This window comes from Sesamum indicum, linkage group LG8 (assembly GCF_000512975.1).
Source record: "Sesamum indicum cultivar Zhongzhi No. 13 linkage group LG8, S_indicum_v1.0, whole genome shotgun sequence".
Taxonomy (NCBI): Eukaryota; Viridiplantae; Streptophyta; class Magnoliopsida; order Lamiales; family Pedaliaceae; genus Sesamum; species Sesamum indicum.
In genome coordinates this window covers 12,330,247-12,351,707 of record NC_026152.1, presented here as the reverse complement: position 1 = coordinate 12,351,707, position 21,461 = coordinate 12,330,247, and the positions used below count along the sequence as shown (strand labels likewise).

The window sequence follows — 21,461 nt, the reverse complement described above, 5'->3', positions numbered from 1 at the left end:
TTAGAAAAGTATTTTAATTTTGTAGCTGTCAATGCCATAAATGACGGATAACGACATTTGTCAGTACGACTACGTAAAGGAAAAAATATAATACATGCACCACATGCTTCAATAATGCCAAAAACAATGTCTAGGGCAAATCTGAAAGTAGATTATGGAGGGTAAGAATTTACAGAAAACGTCATCGAAGTCGTCATTTGACTTAAGCAAGAAATTGTCCCTTTCTTTGTTCTGCACCTCGTTGAACAGAGCAAGATCATCATCCTTTTCTCGTAACAGTACCCCGCTCTCAAGACTTCGCCCTCTCTTGTGATTCTCTGCCCTCAGCTCCCTCCCAGGGGAAATTCTCATTGCAGGTGATGGAGGCATATCTGAGAACTCCCACAACTGAATTCACCCAACAAATTCTAATCAAATCCCCTCAAAAATCCAAATTTAGAACTGCACATCATGAAAATCACAAATATCGGTCCATTTGCTTTTTTCTTCAGACATTAACCAACCCTCCTCCTCCTCCACCGCTCTCAAGAATCAAAACCCACTTCACATTTCCACTAAGAACAGAAAAAATGCGCTCTGTTTAAACATTCTGCACCCATATCATGATACAAAGGGCGGGCTCAAATTACAATCAAATCCTCTTCCACCGCCCAAAACCCATCTGAAATCACACCTTAACCCACCAAAATCCTCTTAAAATTCCAAACCCCAATTAAAACCCACTTCCACAACGAGATGCCAAGGCCAAAGCAGCCAGAATTCACACACCACAACTCACGGAAAACAAAACCCCTTTATCTGCAGTACAAAATTCAGCAGCTCCAAAGTGTAAAACAAGCTCAACCACACACTTAACTTGTCATTTCCACTTACCCCTCCAAAGCACAAAGCTTCACTGCAAAACCCTCAAAGGCTCTGAAGTTATGAACACTGAAGTTGTGCGGATCTGCAGGGTGGTTGAGTAGATCAAGCGAAATTCAAGATCAGGCACAAGAAAAGAAAAAATCACAAACAATGCAAACATAAATGGAAGAAAACCCTAGAATTAAAGGCAAAGAAAAAGGAAAAGATTGAAGAAAGGGTGCAATTATGGTTCACGTGAGAGGTGGATTGTGAAGTGAGAAAGCGAAATGTGCAGGAGGCAACACCACCACCACCAGCACAGCACCACAGTGAAACAAAATGAAAAACAAAGGAAGGAAGAAAAACTATTTTCTTTCCCCCTTTTTTTTATTTTCTCATAATATAATGATAAAAATAACAAATTATTCATTTGTTTGTATAATTTTTAATTCAAAAAATTCTAAATTTTTAAATTTTAATTTTAAACTATATTTTTTAATTTATTATTTAAATTTTTTAATATGAATTTATTTAAAATTATTTATTCAAATCTTTCTGGATCAATTCAAATATAGTCTTAACAAACGTCTATTGTTCTTTTCTTTTTCATTCTTTTTTTTTATAAAATTTTCATTTTTTCCTTTTTTTAAGTGGAAAAAAAATATTTAATACAGATGTATAGCTTATTTATACGATTTATTAAAGGTGAAATCTTATAATAATTATTTTTTGTTGTCATAATATTGATTGATTGATTCAAATACCCTCTAACTAATTTATTTTTTTCCACGAATAATCATATTAATAACCAATTTATTATGTTAATAATTTTCTATTCATGCAGATATAATTTTGACCTACTTCAATTTACCAATTGTAATTAGTCATTCATTTTATTACATATAATTAATTAATGTAATAAAATTTTAAATTGTGCACACTTATTAAATATACTTCGACTGCTAATAGTCAAATTAAAATATTATATGTAATGAATGCCCTGACACGTATATATACACGCGTCGGATACATATATATATATATAAATATTAGTACATAGAAATTATTTGGTTTGATATAAATTTATATTTATGGGAATTCATGTTTTGGATATATATAAATAGCAAATAGGGTTAGAAATTGATGAGATTATTGTTTGAGATGATAATGCAATAATTTATACTGTTTTTGGAAAATTCATGTGGATCTTTGCAATTATTCTCTTCAATGTTTTGGAAAATTCTTGTTGAACCATAACATATGTTACAATGATAGAGAATTAAATGCAAATCTTTCTAAGATTTGTTTCCAATTATGGTTTGAATTTTTACTCAAATTTCCTCTCTACTCCAAAATATTATTTTTTATAATTAAATATATATTGAAAATAAAATTTAAGAAAAATAATAAGATTAGCAGATATTTTAATTAAAAATGACTAGTTGTTAAATATATTGTCATCTTGGCTGAAAGTATTTGTAGTAAGGTAGCTATCATCAATAAATTCGTTATCTTGTTGTAGTTAATATAAATTTATAATTTTGTTATTGAACTAAACGCGCGTTATTATCACAACATAAAGCTCGTGGATTTTGACGTATTCTTTTGTTATCAATTAAAATTTGCGCAGTAAATAATACGCGAGGTCCTGAAATGGGTATATTACGAAGCCACTTAATAACAACAACAAATTCGTTAGTCACCGACAAAAAAGAAAAACAACAACCAGCAAACGAACAAAATAACGGAGAAACAATAATGTTAGTTGGATTGGGTTCTCAGTAGAGAAACCAAATAATTCGCAGAGGTTAAAGCACCACAGATCGCGCAGTCTCTTAATATATAAAAGATAAAGATGATTTCTATAAAGAGGGTTTCCTGTCTTGTGGACGTTAAAATAATTTGAGAAGATCAATACCTGAAATTTGATACTCATTTAAATTTTGAGTAATAATTTAATAATCAACTATTAATAAGTAAAAAAATTGAGCAAGAATATAATTCAAGAAAATACTAGTATGTCAACTCCATATACTTAATAATAATTTTGGCCTACACCAGCCAACCATGCATTTTACAATATAATATCATCATCAAAAAACAGTGTAAGGGCTCACAAAAGGGAATAATCAATGTCAATTGTTGTGACCATTTATCTTACATCAAACAATAGCCTTAGGAAATACTTTTCTATTGTAGCAAGTGTGATGTTTGATTCAAGTCACAGTAACCTTTTTTTTCCCCCCCTTCATTTTTTGGTCTAAATTGACATGAGAATTGGTCTTTTTTTTATCTTTTTTTTTTGTCTTTGTTTTTTTGAAAAATTGTGGGAGCCATAAATGACACACATCGACTCATTGGTAAAACGTGAGTTATTTTTCTCTCAAAACATTATTGTTTCGATTTTATTTGTCAATACGATGGGTAGCTATACTATTGAGTAATTCGTGAATATCTTTATAAGCAATTGTATTTGCATGTTCCCGTTCATATTTATGACTGATGGGCGATTTATAAGTGTATTTGTAACCAATATAGAGTTTCAGGGGCATGCCCTGATCCGTAATAATGATCGAAGACGAAGAAGTCTGTTTGATCATAAAATATTTGTATGACTTGCAATAAGTCAATAATAAGTCATTCGGATGTATATGTGGTTTTCGTTCAAAGTTTCGCTAACATCAGCAAATTTCGTGAATTTTAACTAATAGAATGATCTATTTATTAGATAGAAACAAATATAAAAAATACTAAATATATTTTTCTAAACCACATAAATTATACGTATAATTCCCTCATTCCTAAGAAGAGAATTGTGTAACCACCCCCTTGTTACAAGTGTAATGGACCACAAGCAACAACTAGGAACACTTGACAAGATTGTCATAGCTTTCTTCTGAAATGGGATTAACACAAAACAAGTCATTTTAATTGGTTGGTGATGGTTGAATTAGTTCTTGGTCATAATGGGATAAACCAGTAGCCTTTCCCTTTCATTGATTAGATGTTGATTAGCATTAATTAATCATTGCTTGTGCTGAAAATTAAGTACCAATTATTTTAAATAAGTACAAACTTTTCAAATTTCTGTTTGTAATAATTTTAAATAATACTATGACCGACATATAAATTGTTGCTCGTTACGATTTAATATTTCGGAAACGCATAACATTTATCGCTAAGTTTCAATTTGCAAAGTTTTAATTTCTTGTAATTTTTGAAAATTTTTATTATGATAATTATACTTCCTTGATATGAAGTTTTGTGTAATTATATGTAAATCCTCTGTTTTTGAAAAATTATATCGATATTTGTTTCTGTCTAACAAATAGGTCACTTCATTTGTCAAAATTTATTGAATTTATTAATATTTAGAAAAAAGTGAACGAGAATTAATATTTAGCCTCGGTTGACTTATTACTGATTTATTGCAAGTTAAATAGTTTTTTTTTTTTTTTTTACTAAAGTACCACTATAACAATGAAGATATATAATATACATCCTCACATACATTAATGTGCGAATATGTATAAGGATAATTTGATCATAAAAAGTTTATTTGACCTGCAATAAATTAATAATAAGTTAATTTTGGGTAAATATAGTTTTTTTTTTTTTGTTGATATTAGTAAATTCGATGAATTTCGATTGAAGGGGGAGTGTGATTATTATCCCTTATTATTGTATAACATACTTAAAAATAGTCTTAACTGCTATTAATATGTAAAAGAATGAAATAAAATTGCATCTTAAATTGATATTTGTATAATTAATTAGATTGATTAATTAAATTAAAGGGTAAATTACAACGATATCTCCTGATATTTGGCATAATTATGAATCGCCCCTTATTGTTTGAAAATTTACCAATATTTCCTAATTTTAGCTGTTATCTAACAATTAGCCCGTTAGGTTTCCATCCATTTCTTTTGCTAAACTGACCAAAATACTTTTTAATTTTTTATGGATTAAATAGATAGTTTTTTAATATATATTTTTTTTAAAATTCATCCACCCCGTTCGATTTATTATAAGTTTTATTTTTTTTAAATAAAAAAATATAATAAGAGCAAAGTTGACAATTTCATTCATTCATCCAAAGCTTACATATATTTACAATTTTTCAAACAATAAAGGGATTTATATTATTATTGTCTAATAGATTATAACGTTTCTATATTAAGGCTTTGGTCTAATGCATTTTATTTTTATGTTTATGTTTTTTCATCCGCATATATAAAAATAAAGTCTAATTATTATAAATTGGATGATTGTACGATGGTTACTGCATTGTGGCGATGGCCTTCTTCTGCATTATACTTTGGCTAAATTACAACGATCTCCTCTTAAAGTTTGGTAAAATTATGAATACACCTTGTTATTTGAAAAATTATCAATACTCCCTTGTTGTTTGAAAAGTTATCAATGCCCCCTGATTTTAATGGTTGTCTTAACAATTAGCCCAATCTGTTACATTTCTATCAATTTTTATGGTGAACTTATCAAAATGCCCTTGTGAATTAAAAAATATAATTTTATTTATTTTCTTAAAAAATATTTTTTATAGACTAAGTGGATATTTTTTTATAATTTAAATTTTTTTTTCATCCATCCCGTTTGATTTTTTTATAAGTTTTTAGTTTAAAAAAAATAAAAAATACAGTAATGACAAAGTTAACAATTTTATACCTCCATTTAAAGATTACATAATTTCATCAAACATTAGGGGGAATTTGTAGTTTCAAACAACAATGGGGTATTCGCAATTATGCCAAAATTTAAGGGACTGTTGTAAATTACCCTTATACTTTTATCAAATATTTTTTCATAAGCACAATTATATAAACGTCGTCGTATCAATGCAATTTAACTTTTCAGCGGCCGTTTTCTTGATACTAACTAGGGTTCTAATTACACAAATATTCACTTCCCTTTGCAAAATTTCAACTATACCCTTTTATGTTGTAATTATAATTATAAATACATCTTCTAATTTTACATAGGGCTGGAGAGTACGTTACACTAATAATCTAACACTTTTCTTGAAATATACTTGTAATTTTATATTAGACAAGGATTGCTGTGCAATTTAGAGAACGTCAATGATAATCCCCGATTCGATGATTTGGTAAACAGAGAGAAACTGAAAAACAAAAAATTCTCATGATGTCTAACATTGTATGGAAATTCAATATTAGATTACATTTGTATTAAATTTCATGTCAAATTTTTATTTTTGTAAAAAAAAAAAGATTATTTGTTAAATTATGAAGTTAACATAATATCTAATATTTATGAAAGTATTTTAAACATATTATAAACAAAACATGTCAATAATGTCAATCTTATCTTATTTTATTTATATCATGTTTTTTCGATCATTTTATCAATAAAAATATGTTGTTATATCAAATGTCCTAACATCTTATAAAGTTTTAATATTTTATTTTATCGAATTGCTTTAGAATGTTATTTTTAAAATAAGATTCAATATTTTATAAGCCCATAAAACATCTTTTAAATGTTTTAAATAAGTTTAGTCAATACCTATTAATTATAAAATTTTTATATACTAATATTTTGAGCATCATTATTTTATTTTATATAAAACAATTGAAGAACTTTTTTAGAAAAATAAGATCTAATATTTTATAATTTGTATGAGTTAATAAGATATTTTAAATAAATTTAAAAAAACATTGTTTTAGTGATTTTTTTTTTTCAAAATGTGATTATTGCATTTTTAGGAAGTGAAGTTAATGCCAAAAATCTTTTCAAAACGTACCTATTATAAAATACAATTTTTAGATGAAATTTCATCTTATAATATATATGCGGTGAGGTTGATATCATTATATTGTTTCATTCGTAAGTATAAAATTATTGCATGAAAACGTTATATAAGGGGTAAAAATAGAAATTGATGCGATTGATTTTGCTAATTTCAGTATTTTTCATCTAAATTTATAACAAAAGAGGATTTTGGTGTAAACAATGGATTTTCGAAGGGGTATAAGTGTAATTTTAAAAAACTTATTTGGTGGAAAACGTAATTTCATACTTTCAGAGAGGATTTAAATGTAATTAATACTTTGTAATTTTATCAATAAGTTGTAGAAAATTGGTACGAAACTCCTTATAATTTTTAACTTAAATCAACTTAATTTAAATAGATAAAATTAAGTCTTATATAATAGAGGGTTTAATATTTTTAGCATTTGCTTTACGAAATTTTTAAAATTATTAAAAATTAAAAAACTCGTCATATTTAGTCATATGCTTTACGTGATTTCAAAATGTTCTAAAATTTTGAAAACTCGACACTGTGACTTCCATAAATCTCGTAAAACAGAGAACAAAATATATTAAAAATTTAAAATTATTTTAAAAATTCTAAAAAATAAACAAATAAAAATCTTGACCCATATTTTATGAGATTAAAAATACAATTTTTTTATTTAAATAATTAAAAAACAAAAACTATAAAATAAAAATAATCTTAACAGGTTATTTTCAACAATAATATGATAATTGCTTATTTTAAGCGCTTGCAAGCGCTAATAGATAATCCAAGCCCAGACCCGTATACAAATATGGTTTATTGGACCATCCGAATCCCGTTATAAAACAATCCAACCATTCGACCCTATCATAGCAAAACCCCTACAAACAGCGATCGGAGAGCGGCGGCGATAACATGTGGTCAGCTTTACGCAGCCGAGCTCTATCCTCTTCATCTTCACCCATCAGTCCCCAGTGGAAAACCCTTCTTGCGTCTTCGTCTTCGTCGTCGATTTTGGCTCGCGTGTTCACCTCATCCGCAGTTAGCATTAACGAGACCGGGAAAAGCAAAGAGCTTTTGAGCTTGGCGGAGGTTGAGAAGATACTGAACGACGTCGGAGCTGATGATGTGCGAGTTATTCCAACTCCCAAAGACTGTGAGTTCACGGATTACATGGTCATTGCCACTGGTAGATCTCCATGGCACGTGCGCAACATCTCTCAAGCCCTAATTTACAAGGCAGGTTCGTTTTCCTAGCTCAATTTGTGCGTGCATCTGTGATATCAATGATATTGTGTTGTAAAGATTGGTTTCTATCTGCTCAGATAATAGGAAAGTACGTGGTTGTGCGGTAGAGATTGAAACAATTTGTAGTTTTTTGGATGGTGGCGTGCAGATGGATTTAGATGTTGATTTCACATCTTGTAAACGAAAATGTAGTTTATACCTTTAGAATGATATTTGTGATGTTATTGTGTTTCAGATGTTAAACTTTGCTTTGAAACGGCAAGGATATTTCCCCCTTCTTTTCGATTCCCAATTTCTAGTTTCAGACACAATCTTAGCTATGCAAAGGCTTGCTCAAATTTATTTGGCATATGACAGAATTTCCTTTTTGAATAAATGTTCGTCTTTTATCATGGCATGATTTAGTAGCGTATGTATTAGAAATTCATTATTCTAGTGTTATATTGTACCTAAAAGGAGTCAAGATTAGCACTTGTGACATCATACATGTTGGTTTTCTCACTCATGTTTGACACACCAAACTTTATTGAACAAATGAATAGGCAATGTACAAGATATTAAGCTAACTTGTTGTTAGACTACTTTGTAGGGTTTCCTTTTATTTATCGAGTAATATTTTGGGTCAAGGCTGCTGATTCTATTGGTGTTTTTCCATGATCAACTGTCCAACAAGAATGGAAGACAATTAACCTCAATTCTAATAATGTGTCTTTTTCTGGTTCCTGGGGGTTCCAGGTATCAGTTACTGTGAAGATCTTCGTTTATTCTTTAATTCTTTATCGAAGAGAAAAAGGCTGTGCTCGGCACTGCATACTTGTTATTTTAGCGAATTGATTCGCACGGACGACAGTAAGTTTGAATTTGACATGTTTTTTTGGTTCAAATGAGCAGGTTAAGCAAAAGCAGAAAGGAGCAAAGAGAATGTTACTGCCTTCTGTGGTAGGGCAAGAGGGAGGGAAGTGGATTGTCATTGACTCTGGTATAGTTTTTCTCTTTTAAACTTTATCGTCTTTATTTTGCTCTTGTAAACAATCAGTCAGCATTTTTTTTTTGGGATCAGTGCACTTAAGATTGTATAATTTCTGCAAATAATGCTGCTTCTTTTAGCTTTAGAACATAAATAATTTTGAGGTCCTGAATGTGTTATTTTTGTGTTTAGCGATCGAATACTCGCTTTGAACTTGCTCAAAAGATTTGTGACAAGCAAAATATTTCCATTCAACTAATATTTTATTGTTTTAGCACACCAAGGGGATTTCAGACATTTTGAAACTTGGAAGGACTTGCAGAGATAAAAGGACAAGAATGGATTAAATTTTATCTGAAAATCTTTTGAGTTCAAAAAGGAAGAGGCATGAATGGAAGTTGAAATGTTTTTCAGGAATAGGAAGTTGGTTATTGCTTAATGGAAGGGTGTAAACAAGCCGATTAGTGGAGCTAAATGATGGGATTTTTCGCCCTTGGTTGCACATTTGCCAGATCTATTATGAGCTGAGCTCTGAATATTTTTCTTTTTCTTTCATTCGCAACCCAGCTAGTTGGGATGGCCTCTCCCATGTTGAACTGAATATATATTCACACAACATAAAAGGAAAAGAGAAGATTACTTTCTTTGATGAGTTGAAGGTCTCAAAGTCCTTTGCTTTGACTGTAGCTTCTTTCTGTGGTAGCAAGTAGAACTTGAAAGATTGTGGTCAACACCATATGCATTAGCCAAGACATATTGATAGAGAAGTAGGGGAAATTATACCGTTTCAACACAATCTCGTGCATTTTCTAAGTTCTTTGATGCTTCTCGGTGTAAGCGTTAAAAGACATTAAAGGGGCTTAAAGAAGAGAATGCATAACAAAATACATTTGGTGATCTCTGAAATAGTGGTTATGTATCTACCGGTAGTGCTCCTTTGGCTATTGTGTTCATTTCACTACATCCTTGCTTTTGGAACTCAATAGTATGGATAAAAATGAATGAATAAAGAACAAGATAGGTCGCAAATATATCATTTGAAAGGGATACTTCTGAATAAGGATATGTAGGCACCTTAGTCTATAATATAATATTCTTCACCATAAGCATCACACAGGGAACCTTTGGCAGAAACTGAAAGTCAAGTCTCATGACAGGTACGCTGATTGTGCACGCGGTTGATGAGAAGGCAAGAGCTTATTACAACTTTGAGGGTCTTTGGACCACAAACATATCAAACATAGAACGCACTCAGGTAAACTACCTGTTAACATTTCTAATATTAAAAAGCAAGAGAAGCACAGAATATTAATCCTTCCTGTATAAAAAAGGTCTGGCATTTGAAAATTCAAACTTTGAGAGTCAGCTTCTTAATGCTACTTGAGGTGCCCATCATTGAATGTGCACTATCTGACATATATGCAGGATTTGGAGCAAGCATTTGTTAAGATTCGTCGGAAGAATAACTCCAAGAAACCTTCACAAGCACATGCATAGTCTAGGCCTCAGTAAACAAAGCCATCTTCACTCCAGTAAATGGTGCAGAGCTTGCGAGGATTTGTTCAGTGTTTTCTGTAGTTGACGTTTGAAATTGTGACCCATTGTGTAGCTGAGGATTGCTGAATTGCAAACGTTCACTGTTTGCTTCCTCTGGCACCCTGGAAAATTTTGTCAGCGATGAAGGAAACCCATGTTGTCTACTTCTGTTACAACAGACTTGAAATAAATAGTCAACACCTTCTCCCCTGTATGGTCTGCAAACTCTAAAAACTGTTCTTGTCAGGTTGATAACAAATGTCCTTACAAGTACAACTTTTCTTAAATAACCGAATAATTACGTGGTGAACGTGAAGGGGCTTTCTTTACTTTTAATACTTTAATTTGTTAGGCCATTGGAAAAATTAGCTTGAGTTATAGTTTGAGTATCATGTTTAACTAGAGAGAGTAGTGTATCTAAATGTTGAAACAATCACGATCGTTTTAAAATACTAGCAGCTTGTGATTTTACCTGTCAAAGAAAGGCGTATAGGATCATCATAGGCATGATTTCCTTCATAATTCATGGATTAAACAGGTTCCTGTATAGCTGTTTGTTGGTATTCTGAACTAAACGTTTCTCGCAGTGAGAAACATTAGGCAAATTCAGAAATAGCACTGAACGATACTCTACAGCACTGACAAAATTCCATGGAAACCTATCTAACATGCAGCTGCAGGTGGATGCATGTAACTAGCACACATTTCATGATTACATGGATCAGTTATTCTGTTGGCAAGTGTTTCTATAAGATGATGATAACAGTTAATTTTTATGAATGTAACTCAAAACAGAATATATTGTCTGAATTATTGTAAGGGTGAAAAGGAGGATTGCAGCAACGACAGAAATAGCAACCCAGGGACTTCTGAAATAAGTACGGACTAGTTCAGCTCGCCACTGGTGCAGTCTCTTTCTAAAGCGGTTTCTCAGCCTTTGACTAACCACCCTGTACACAGTGTCTAAACTGCTTTCAGGATCAATAATAACGTCCCTTCCGAGCAAGTTGAACATTTCAGCAACATCTTCATCATTACTGAGGTTATTGATGATGATGCCACATGAACGTAGCAGGCTAACGTCTTGGGAACCTTTGATGAGGCTGGTCAAGAAAAACATGTACGAGCTAACCTCATTGCCAGCACCTACATGAAATCGTTCAAAGGCTATTAGATTGAGAAGTATTGATTTGGTTGTAGTGTCCACAATAATCTCCGGAAGCCTAAGGGTGTTTTGATGGAAAGAGATGTCCCTGAGGCTACGTGTTTTACTCCTGTTAAGCCTAATGCCTGTGTCGAGAAGCTCCGAGGCTGAAGGAAATCTTGTTATTTCAGCTGTATCATGCCAGTATCCTCGTTGCCTCAGGCGACGTTGCCTGATCCTGGGTGCCGTAAGAAGGCTCTTCCGGTATATATCTAATATGTGCAGGCATCTGCCAACTTGCCAAGCATGTCCACCAGAGTGAAAGAACTTGAGAACAAGCTTATTCAAATAGTCATCTGGCTGAAGGATACAAACAGATAAAAGGAAGTATTTGGATATGTACAAATAAATCAGGAAATCAGAAAGGGTAAATGCACAGAGACGGAACCAACTAACCTGAGGAGCTCCTTTCTCAACCTCAACGAGCTTGGTGAGGACCAGGAGGGGCACCTGATTCTCAAGCAACAGCATGTCCCATCTAAGAAAGGGGAGAATGTAGAGCATTCCGTGGTTACTGAATATAGGATCATTGGGAGCATAATCCACGAACGTAGTAGGTCTCCGCAATATTTCAAGAATGAAACAGCCATCAACAATCATCAACTTCAAGAAGCTGCTGGTGTCCTCTAACCACATGGGTTCGAGTTGATCATACTGGTCTTTCAAATCTTGCACCACTTCGCCCAGAGCGTTTGCATAGCGTTCGAGCGCAACACCTGACCTCATCATGAAGTGAAGGAACGCTCGATGCTTGTGCTCCTCCATCGGTTCCAAGTGCTGCAAATTGTGGTGGTAAGGACCAAGGGATACTACTTGAGGCTTGTATGCCTTCTTGTCTAGGTCAGTCACATGAGCCGGTAGCATGTAGATAGATTGTTTTCTCCACTTCTCCACTTCTTCCGGGACTGCCAGCAATTTGCCAAGCTCTTCATTAACTCTAACGATCCAATCCTCCATTTCTGTTCTCTACCTGGTTTCTTGGTTCACCAAGTGCTGGTAAGTGGTAAAGGAAGCTATATATATAATAATTAGTGTAAATTACAACTGCGTCCCTTGAGGTTTGGCATAATTATATATGAATACCTCACATTGTTGAAAAAATTACAAATACCCCCCTTAAATGAAAATAATTATGTAGCCCGTAGATAGTGAAATGAACATTATTATTTTACTTTTGTTGAATTTTTTTTTAAAAAAATAAAAATATTTGAAATATATAAAAAATTTTGAAGGTGGGTAAAAAATAAATAATTTAGAAGGAATATTAATTCATTGAAAAAGTTATAAATATTTATAAAATTATTATTTATTATTTAAACAATTCACCACAAAAATTTGATGAAAACATGATAGAATGGGCTTATTGTTAGATGGTCATTAAAATTAGGAGAGTATTTGTAATTTTTCAAACATCGAGGAGTTATTTGTAATTATCAAATATTAAGGGAGATGGTTCTAATTTACCCTAATAATAAAGCTTAAACCTGCCCCTCTAGCAGATTCTATACCTTGCTTGTTCTTGAACTAGATGTTGCATGCTATTGCCAGCTCAAGATTGGATTTAGTTTTCTATTGCAATTTATGTTGCATCTTCTATTCTATTTTACATATACATGTCACGTATATAAAAGATACATCACCAATTTTATTTATGCACTTAGTGTGTATATGTGAAATGAGAAATGACAGATACAATACGAATTGCAATAGAAAATCCAATCCGACAACATCATTGGTCATGCTTATGATTCCACATTCCTCTCTTAAGATGATGGGAAGTTTGTTGGTGCTACTGTTGCATCTGCAACTACAACCATATTCATGGAAATTCTTATCTGGATTAGATTCGATATAACCAAATGAATCATTGAGTAAATGTAATGTATTTGTTATGTGATTAGTCACTTTTTTTAAACTGTATACTAATCAAACGATAAGTATACCATATTTATCATATAATTAGTTTAGATTTGATCGAATCGAGTTCGAATTAGAATTTTCCTATATTCATACGTCACGAGCCTGTGTCATTTATATTGAACTATCTTTGTTATGCTGAAGTTTAGTTTGGCTCTACTTTGCATAATTAATTATTAGATAATTAATTTTTGAATAATTAGTTTTAGAAAAAAGTGAATGTGGGATTCGGATCTACAATTTTTTCGTTGATTATGCAAATGTAGATTGTAGTCAAATTTATAAAATTAATTACCTTTTTAAAGGATAGTAATTAAGTGAAAAATATTGGGGTGGGATTAAAAACTTCAAAACTGTAGCTTTTATACAAATATGGATTTAATCCCAAAAAAGTAACAAAAACTCACCTGTTGGAAGTTAAGAGAATATAGAAAGAGTCCATTTTGTCCCAAACAACAATCGATAATCAAGAAAAAGGAATAAGAGAGATAAAGCAAAAGTAAAATTAGAGAGAGAGAGAGGGAGAGGACAAAAGCAAAAAAGATCATATGAAACATGAAAGGAAATGACATAGAGAAAAAAGTATATTAATATTATCACAGTGTTTGGAGTTATTTTCAGCCTATCTTATTTTATTTTATAGAGATAAAAAGAAAAAAATAAAAATAATAGATATATTTTGAAAATACTGTATATATTTAAATTTATTTTTAGAGATAATATAAAATAAGTATTGCATGTTTGATTTTATTTTTTAAAAGGTAAAATTCATTATTCGTTGTTAAATCATATCCCCTTTAATATTTAGATTTTTGTATATATAATTTATTTGTAGGTGGGTTGAGTTGTGTGTATTATTATAATATTATGTGTGTAAACGATTAATTTATTAATTTTTTTTCTTAATAACTTCTTTGCAGAATATTAATTTTCCATTAAATAAATGAATAAAATTGTCATTTATTAAAATTTAATTGAAACGCATTAAAGTAAAAATCTTTTTTTTTTCAAGTAAAAAGCGATAAAATTTATTAAATAAAACCACAATCTGAACTAGAGGTGGCAGATGAGTCAAGCCGGCTCGCGAAGCTGAGCTCGACTCGAGCTCGAGCTCAATTGTTTCTATTTTCTATTTTTAAATATATATTTTTATTTTTAGATTTTTTATATATTTAATTTTATATCTAGTATTTGATTAATTTTATAATCAAAATCGACCATATATTATAATTATTAATCAATATCATACATTTTATTTTAGATAATAATAAATTATGGTACTTTTATTTATACATTTAATCTTTATACAAAAATAAATTTAACCAACAATTTAGTAAATTATGATATTTTTTTGTAATTAAAATTATTATTTAATATGACACATATATATAAACTTTATATTATATTTTAATATATATTTGTATTACGTTATACTTTTTTTTTAAATTGACAAGTAATACACTTATAATTTTTTTATCTATTTTTTAGTTTTATATTTACATCAGGATACATTATGCGTTATGCAATATATTTTATTATTTATAAATTTATGTCAAAATTTAGTGATTCCTATGAATTAATCTAAAAATAAAAATAATGATAATAATAGTGATGGTTGAACAATTTTAATTATTATTTTATTATGTATATAATGAGATCAAAAAATTTAATCAACAATTACGATATCTTAAAATTTGAGCACCCGATTTACACCAAATTTAAAAATATATAAGACCGGGTCATTAGATCATATAAATGGTTTGATTTCAAACCACATGACCTGATTTTACGATACACCGACTTGAATGATTATTCTTATGTTTCGAGTATGATATCTTGACATCCGTATATCCATTAAGTTTAAAACTTTACCAAGTGTATTTTTCTGTAAGTTTGATCATATATAACGGTTTGACTGAATTTTGATGGTTCGATTAACCCATGTTGTTTAACAATGTAAGATGATAATTACATTAATGTAATACTAACATTTATAAATATATAAATTTACTGCAGATTGTGAAAATATATTAATTTCAAAATTATAAGATATTTTTATGTATTTCAATTGCATTATTTCAGTAAATGTTGCGGAGCTCGCGAGGATTTGTTCAGTGTTTTCTCTAGTTGACATTTGAAATTGTGACCCATTGTGTAGCTGAGGATTGCTAAATTGCAAAGGTTCACTGTTTGCTTCCTCCAGTAGCATAATGTACCTTTAGATACATTATGGCAACCTGGAAAATTTTGTCAATACAATGAAGGAAACCCATGTTGTTGTCTACTTCTGTTACAAATATGATTACATGAATCAGTTTTTCTGTTGGCAAGTGTTTCTATAAGATGGTGATAACAGTTATTTTTTATGAATGTAACTCAAAAAAGAATATATGGTCTGAATCATTGTAAGGATGAAAAGGAGGATTGCAGCAACGACAGAAATAGCAGCCCAGGGACTTCTGAAATAAGTACGGACTAGTTCAGCTCGCCACTGGTACAGTCTCTTTCTGAAGCGGTTTCTCACCATTTGACAAACCACCCTGTACACTCTGTCTAATTAAACTGTTTTCAGGATCAACAATAATATCCCTTCCGAGCAAGTTGAAAATTTCAGCAACATCTTCATCATTACCGAGGTTATTCCTGATGATGCCACATGAACTTAGCAGGCTAACGTCTTGGGAACCTTTGATGAGGCTGGTCAAGAAAAACATGTATGAGCTAACCTCATTGCCAGCACCTACATGAAATCGTTCAAAGGCTATTAGATTGAGAAGTATTGATTTGGTTGTAGTGTCCACAATAATCTCCGGAAGCCTAAGGGTGTTTTGATGGAATGAGATGTCCCTGAGGCTATGTGTTTTACTCCTGTTAAGCCTAATGCCTGTGTCGAGAAGCTCCGAGGCTGAGGGAAATGTTGTTTCAGCTGTATTATTCCAGTGTATTGGATGCCTCCGGCGACGTTGCCTGATCCTGGGTGCCGTAACAAGGCTCTTCCGGTATATATCTAATATGTGCAGGCATCTGCCAACTTGCCAAGCATGTCCACCAGAGTGAAAGAAGTTGAGAACAAGCTTATTCAAATATTCATCTGGCTGAAGGATACAAAGGAAGTAGCATTTGGATATGTACAAATAAATCAGGAAATCAGAAAAGGTAAATGCACAGATACGGAACCGACTAACCTGAGGAGCTCCTTTCTCAACCTCAATGAGCTTGGTGAGGACCAGGAGGGGCACCTGATTCTCAAGCAACAGCATGTCCCATCTAAGAAAGGGCAGAATATAGAGCATTCCGTGGTTACTGAATATAGGATCATTGGGAGCATAATCCTTGAACGTAGTAGGTCTCCGCAATATTTCAAGAATGAAACAGCCATCAACAATCATCAACTTCAAGAAGCTGCTGGTGTCCTCTAACCACATGGGTTTGAGTTGATCATACTGGTCTTTCAAATCTTGCACCACTTCCTCCAGAGCGTTTGCATAGTGTTGGAGCGCAACACCTGACCTCCTCATGAAGTGAAGGAACGCTCGTTGCTTGTGCTCCTCCATCGGTTCCAAGTGCTGCAAATTGTGGTGGTAAGGACCAAGGGATACTACTCGAGGCTTGTAGGCCTCCTTGTCTAGGTCAGTCACATGAGCCGGTAGCATGTAGATAGATTGTCTTCTCCACTTCTGCTCTTCTAGCGGGATTGCCTCCATTTTGCCAAGCTCTTCATTAACTCTAACGACCCAATCCTCCATTTCTGTTCTCTACCTGATTTCTTAATTGGTTCACCAAGTGCTGGTAAGTGGTAAAGGAAGATATATATAATAATAATAATTATAATAATAATAACAATAATAATAATTGTAAATTACAACTGCCTCCTCTGAGATATGTCATAATTGTATATGAATACCCTTTATTGTTTGAAAAATTACAAATACCCCTCAAATGGAAAGTAATTATGTAGTTTCTAGATGATGAAGTGAACATTACTATTTTATCTTTAGTTGAATTTTTTTTTAAAAAATAAAAAAATATATTTGAAAAATGTGAAAAAAAAAATTGAAGGTGGGTAAAATAAATAATTTAAAAGGAATATTAGTTCATAAAAATATTTAAAAAAGTTATAAATACATATAAAATTATAATTTATTATTTAAAAGGGAGTTTTGGTTAGCTTATCACAAAAATTTGATGAAAACCTAACAGAATGGACTTGTTGGTGGAGGTTAAAACTAGGGGGTATTTATAATTTTTCAAACAATGAGAAATTATTTATAATTATGTAAAATTTTAGGGGAGTTGATTGTAATTTACCCTAATAATAAAGCTTCAACTTGCCCCGCTAGCAGATTCTATACCTTGCTTGTTCTTGAACTAGATGTTGCATGCTATTGCCTGCTGAAGACCGGATTTGATTTTCTATTGCAATTCATGTTGTGTCTTCTATTCTGTTTTATATATACGTGTTATGTATGTAAATGTTACATCATTAGTTTTATCTACACACGTGGTATGTATATGTGAAACGAAATAAAAAATACAAATATGAAATTACCATAAAAAATTCCATCCGAAAACATAATTGGTCATGCTTATGATTCCACATCCCTCTCTTAAGATGATGATAAGTTTCTTAGTGCTACTGCTGGATTTGAAACTACAATCATATTAATAGAAAATTCTTATCTGAATTAGATTTAATTGAACCAAACGAATCATAAAATAAGTGTACCGCATTTACTATGTGATTGATCACTTTTTTTTAAACTGTACACTAATCAAACGACAAATATACTACACTTATCATATAATTAGTTTAGGTTTGACGGAATTGTATCCGGACTAGAATTTTTCTATATTCATACATCACCAGCCCGTGTCATTTATAGTGAATTATCTTTGTTATGCTGAAATTTAGATAATTGATTTTCGAATAATTAGTTTTAGAAAAAGTGGTAATTATTAGATAATTGATTTTCGAGAGAGAGAGAGAGGAGAGGTGAGAAAGCAAAAGTAATAGATTTGAGTGAGAGAAGAGAGAGAAAGCGAAAGTGAAAAAATTGAGGGAGAGAGAGAGAGAGAGAACAAAAGCAAAAAAGTGAGAGAGATTGGAGAAAATGTCATGTGAAACACGAAAGGAAATGACAGAGAGAAAAAAATATATTAATATTCTCATAGTGTTTGGAGTTATTTTCAACGTATTTTATTTTAGTTTGTAGAAAAAATAAAAATAAGTAGATATATTTTGAAAATATTGTGTATATTTGAATTTTTTTTAGATATAATATAAAATAAGCGTGGCATGTTTGATTTTATTTTTTGAGTCATCACCCTTTTATATATATATTTAGATTTTTGTTTGGAGGTGGGTTGAGTTGTGTGTATTATTATAATATTATGTGTGTAACAACTACTTTATTAATTCTTTTCTTAATAACTTTTTTGCAGAATAATAATTTTCCATTAAATAAATAAATAAAATTGTCATTTATTAAAATTTATTTGAAACGCATTCAAGTAAAAATCTTATTTTTTTTCAAGTAATAAGTGATAAAGTTTATTAAATAAAACCACAATTCGAACTAGGGGTGGCAGATGAGTCGAGCCCGAGCTCAATTGTTTCTGTTTTCTATTTTTTTATATATATTTTTATTTTCAGATTTTTTATATATTTAATATTTGATTAATTTTATAATCTAAATTGATCATATATTATAATTATTAATCAATATCATATATTTTATTTTGGATAATAATAAATTATGGTACTTTTATTTATACATTTAATTTTTATGCAAAAATAAATTTAATCAACAACTTAGTAAATTATAATATTTTTTGTAATTAAATTATTATTTAATATGACATATATAAACTTTATGTTATATTTTAATATATATTTGTATTACATTATACTTTTTTTAAGTTGATATTTGTATTACATTATACTTTTTTTAAATTGACGAGTAATACACTTATGATTTTTTATCTATTTTTGAGTTTTATATTTATATGAAGATTATACTATGCATTATGCAATATATTTTATTATTTATAAATTTATGTCAAAATTTAGTGATTTTTACGAATTAATCTAAAAATAATGATAATGATAATAATAGTGATGGTTGAACAATTTTAATTATTATTTTATTATATACATAATGAGATCAAAAAATTTAATCAATAATTACGATATCTTAAAATTTGGGCACCCGATTCACACCATATTTAAATATATATAAGACCGTGTCCATTAGATCATATAAATGGTTTGATTTAAAATCACATGGCATGATTTTACGATACACCGACTTGAATGATTATTCTTATGTTCCGATTATGATATCTTGACATCCGTATATCCAATAAGTCTAAAACTTTACCAAGTGTATTTTTCTGTAAGTTTGATCATATCTAACGGTCTGATTAACCCATGTTGTTTAATAATGTAAAATGATAATTACATCAATGTAATACTAACATTTATAAATATATAGATTTACTGCAGATTGTGAATATATATTAATCTCAACTATAAAATATTTTTATGTATTTCAATTGTATTATTTCAGATAATTGATACTTTTCTATAACTTTAAACTGTTGAATATGATTTTTTTTTGTATATTTTACTAATTATATTACTACTAAACTATTCAGTAGTTTATATTTATACAATTAATTAGAATTTTATACTATATTTTGGTATATTTATAATATAGTATACATTATACAATCTATTTTATTACTTATAAATTTATATAAAAAATTGGTAATTTCCATAATTTAATAATAATAATAATAAATTAAAAAAAATTCAGTTCGAGCTCGTCAGATTGAGCTTGAGCTCAGCATATAGGAGCTCGAGCTCGAAATTACAGAATCGAGTTCGAGCTCGAGCTCGATAAAAATGATCGAGTTCGATTTGTTGCCACCCCTATGAAAAATAATATGATATGTCCAAACTAAGGCTGGTACATGTGAGTCTTTTTCTTGTTGAAATGGATCCTTCAATCTCATCTTGTATGCCTTGCCTCAAACCGGATGAAAAATAAAAAACCCGCATAAATTTCGGTCAAGAAAAAGGAGAAAAGAATAAACTTTGCCACAATTATAAGATATACATATCTTCGTTTTTCCTATTTTATAGAGTAATTTTCTTAGTCGTTTCCGCTTTAGTAACCAAAAGTCCTAAAGAAAAATGCACTGCAAATATGATTTTTTAATCCGAGTAACACTTGTTCAAATCATGATTAGTGTTTGAGGGTTCTACACTTTGGGCATAAAATAACTCGATTTTCAAGAAAAATGAGAAAAATTAATTTAATTTAGTGAATAATAAAAAACTATCAGTGAATTTGAGAAGATCAAGTGGAAATCGAGCTAGAAATCCTTTCGGGAAAGAATGAAAGTTGAAAAAAAAAAAAAAAAGAGAGGATGAAGCACAAATTGTTAAAAAAATGATTAGATTGAGGACTAATATTGTCAAACTCAATGATTTGAGGACCAAAACATAATAAGTGGTTAAGTTTAGGAACTAAAATCTTAATTCTTTTTAACTTTTTCCTATCATTTTTTCTTCACGTGCACTCATTTCTGTGTCAATTCACATATCAAATCTTAATGGGAGGGATCAAAATTTTTAAAAAGTATCAGTTTAAGGACTAATATTATCAAATCTAAAAATTTAGGGATCAAAACAAATAAGTGGTTAAGTATGGGGATCAAAATGATAATTGTCCCAAATTCCCAACCACACGACCAAACAAAACCTTGTGCTAATCGCCAAACACTGCGGAATTTACAAAGCTCTATAGCCTCTTTACTCAGACTGTTGTACCTATACTTCTCACCTGTATTTTTTGTATATAACTAAACCCCTCTTTGTATTTGTGTTTATTCCTCAGTGGCGACTCTCGGTTCTGCTCGTTTCCTTCTCCGCCCCGCAATATTCACCAGAATGGCAG

General features: G+C 30.6%; 4 protein-coding genes across 5 annotated transcripts in view; 1 reads left to right on the top strand and 3 right to left on the bottom strand.

The window, feature by feature from the left end:
- Nucleotides 1-1,185, bottom strand: part of LOC105168379 — a gene marked incomplete in the record, with an annotated part of 9,557 nt that extends 8,372 nt beyond the window's left edge. The window contains 2 exon segments of the mRNA XM_020695871.1: nucleotides 7-25; nucleotides 174-1,185. Of these exon segments, the coding sequence (XP_020551530.1) occupies nucleotides 7-25; nucleotides 174-369 (215 nt within the window).
- LOC105168378 (protein Iojap-related, mitochondrial) lies at nucleotides 7,466-10,686 on the top strand. 2 transcript variants are annotated; one of them, XM_011088439.2, is made up of 4 exons: nucleotides 7,475-7,864; nucleotides 8,765-8,852; nucleotides 9,998-10,095; nucleotides 10,266-10,686. In XM_011088439.2, exons 1-4 carry the CDS (start codon nucleotides 7,541-7,543, stop codon nucleotides 10,335-10,337), a joined length of 582 nt encoding a protein of 193 aa, XP_011086741.1. In that variant the 5' UTR covers nucleotides 7,475-7,540; the 3' UTR covers nucleotides 10,338-10,686. The 2 variants fall into 2 exon arrangements, with proteins under 2 accessions (XP_020552062.1, XP_011086741.1); XM_020696403.1 differs by lacking the exons at nucleotides 8,765-8,852; nucleotides 9,998-10,095; nucleotides 10,266-10,686 and adding an exon at nucleotides 8,547-8,722 and having other exon boundaries at nucleotides 7,466-7,868.
- LOC105168377 (UPF0481 protein At3g47200-like) lies at nucleotides 10,981-12,633 on the bottom strand. Its single transcript, XM_011088438.2, has 2 exons — nucleotides 11,977-12,633; nucleotides 10,981-11,880 (listed from the first exon to the last, which is right to left on the bottom strand). The coding sequence occupies exons 1-2, from the start codon at nucleotides 12,535-12,537 to the stop codon at nucleotides 11,143-11,145; spliced, it is 1,299 nt and encodes a 432-aa protein (XP_011086740.1). The 5' UTR covers nucleotides 12,538-12,633; the 3' UTR covers nucleotides 10,981-11,142.
- Nucleotides 15,835-17,268, bottom strand: LOC105168673 (UPF0481 protein At3g47200-like). Its single transcript, XM_020696366.1, has 2 exons — nucleotides 16,683-17,268; nucleotides 15,835-16,592 (listed from the first exon to the last, which is right to left on the bottom strand). Exons 1-2 carry the CDS (start codon nucleotides 17,241-17,243, stop codon nucleotides 15,978-15,980), a joined length of 1,176 nt encoding a protein of 391 aa, XP_020552025.1. The 5' UTR covers nucleotides 17,244-17,268; the 3' UTR covers nucleotides 15,835-15,977.

Bases quoted from the DNA above. Each gene is read 5' to 3' on its own strand.
- LOC105168378 (XM_011088439.2), top strand. From the start codon at position 7,541: ATGTGGTCAGCTTTACGCAGCCGAGCTCTATCCTCTTCATCTTCACCC. The intron at 7,865-8,764 runs GCAGGTTCGTTT...TCAAATGAGCAG, and splicing joins CTCAAGCCCTAATTTACAAG to GTTAAGCAAAAGCAGAAAGG. The intron at 10,096-10,265 runs GTAAACTACCTG...ACATATATGCAG, and splicing joins CAAACATAGAACGCACTCAG to GATTTGGAGCAAGCATTTGT.
- LOC105168377 (XM_011088438.2), bottom strand. From the start codon at position 12,537: ATGGAGGATTGGATCGTTAGAGTTAATGAAGAGCTTGGCAAATTGCTG. The intron at 11,881-11,976 runs GTTAGTTGGTTC...TGTATCCTTCAG, and splicing joins TTGAGAAAGGAGCTCCTCAG to CCAGATGACTATTTGAATAA.
- LOC105168673 (XM_020696366.1), bottom strand. From the start codon at position 17,243: ATGGAGGATTGGGTCGTTAGAGTTAATGAAGAGCTTGGCAAAATGGAG. The intron at 16,593-16,682 runs GTTAGTCGGTTC...TGTATCCTTCAG, and splicing joins TTGAGAAAGGAGCTCCTCAG to CCAGATGAATATTTGAATAA.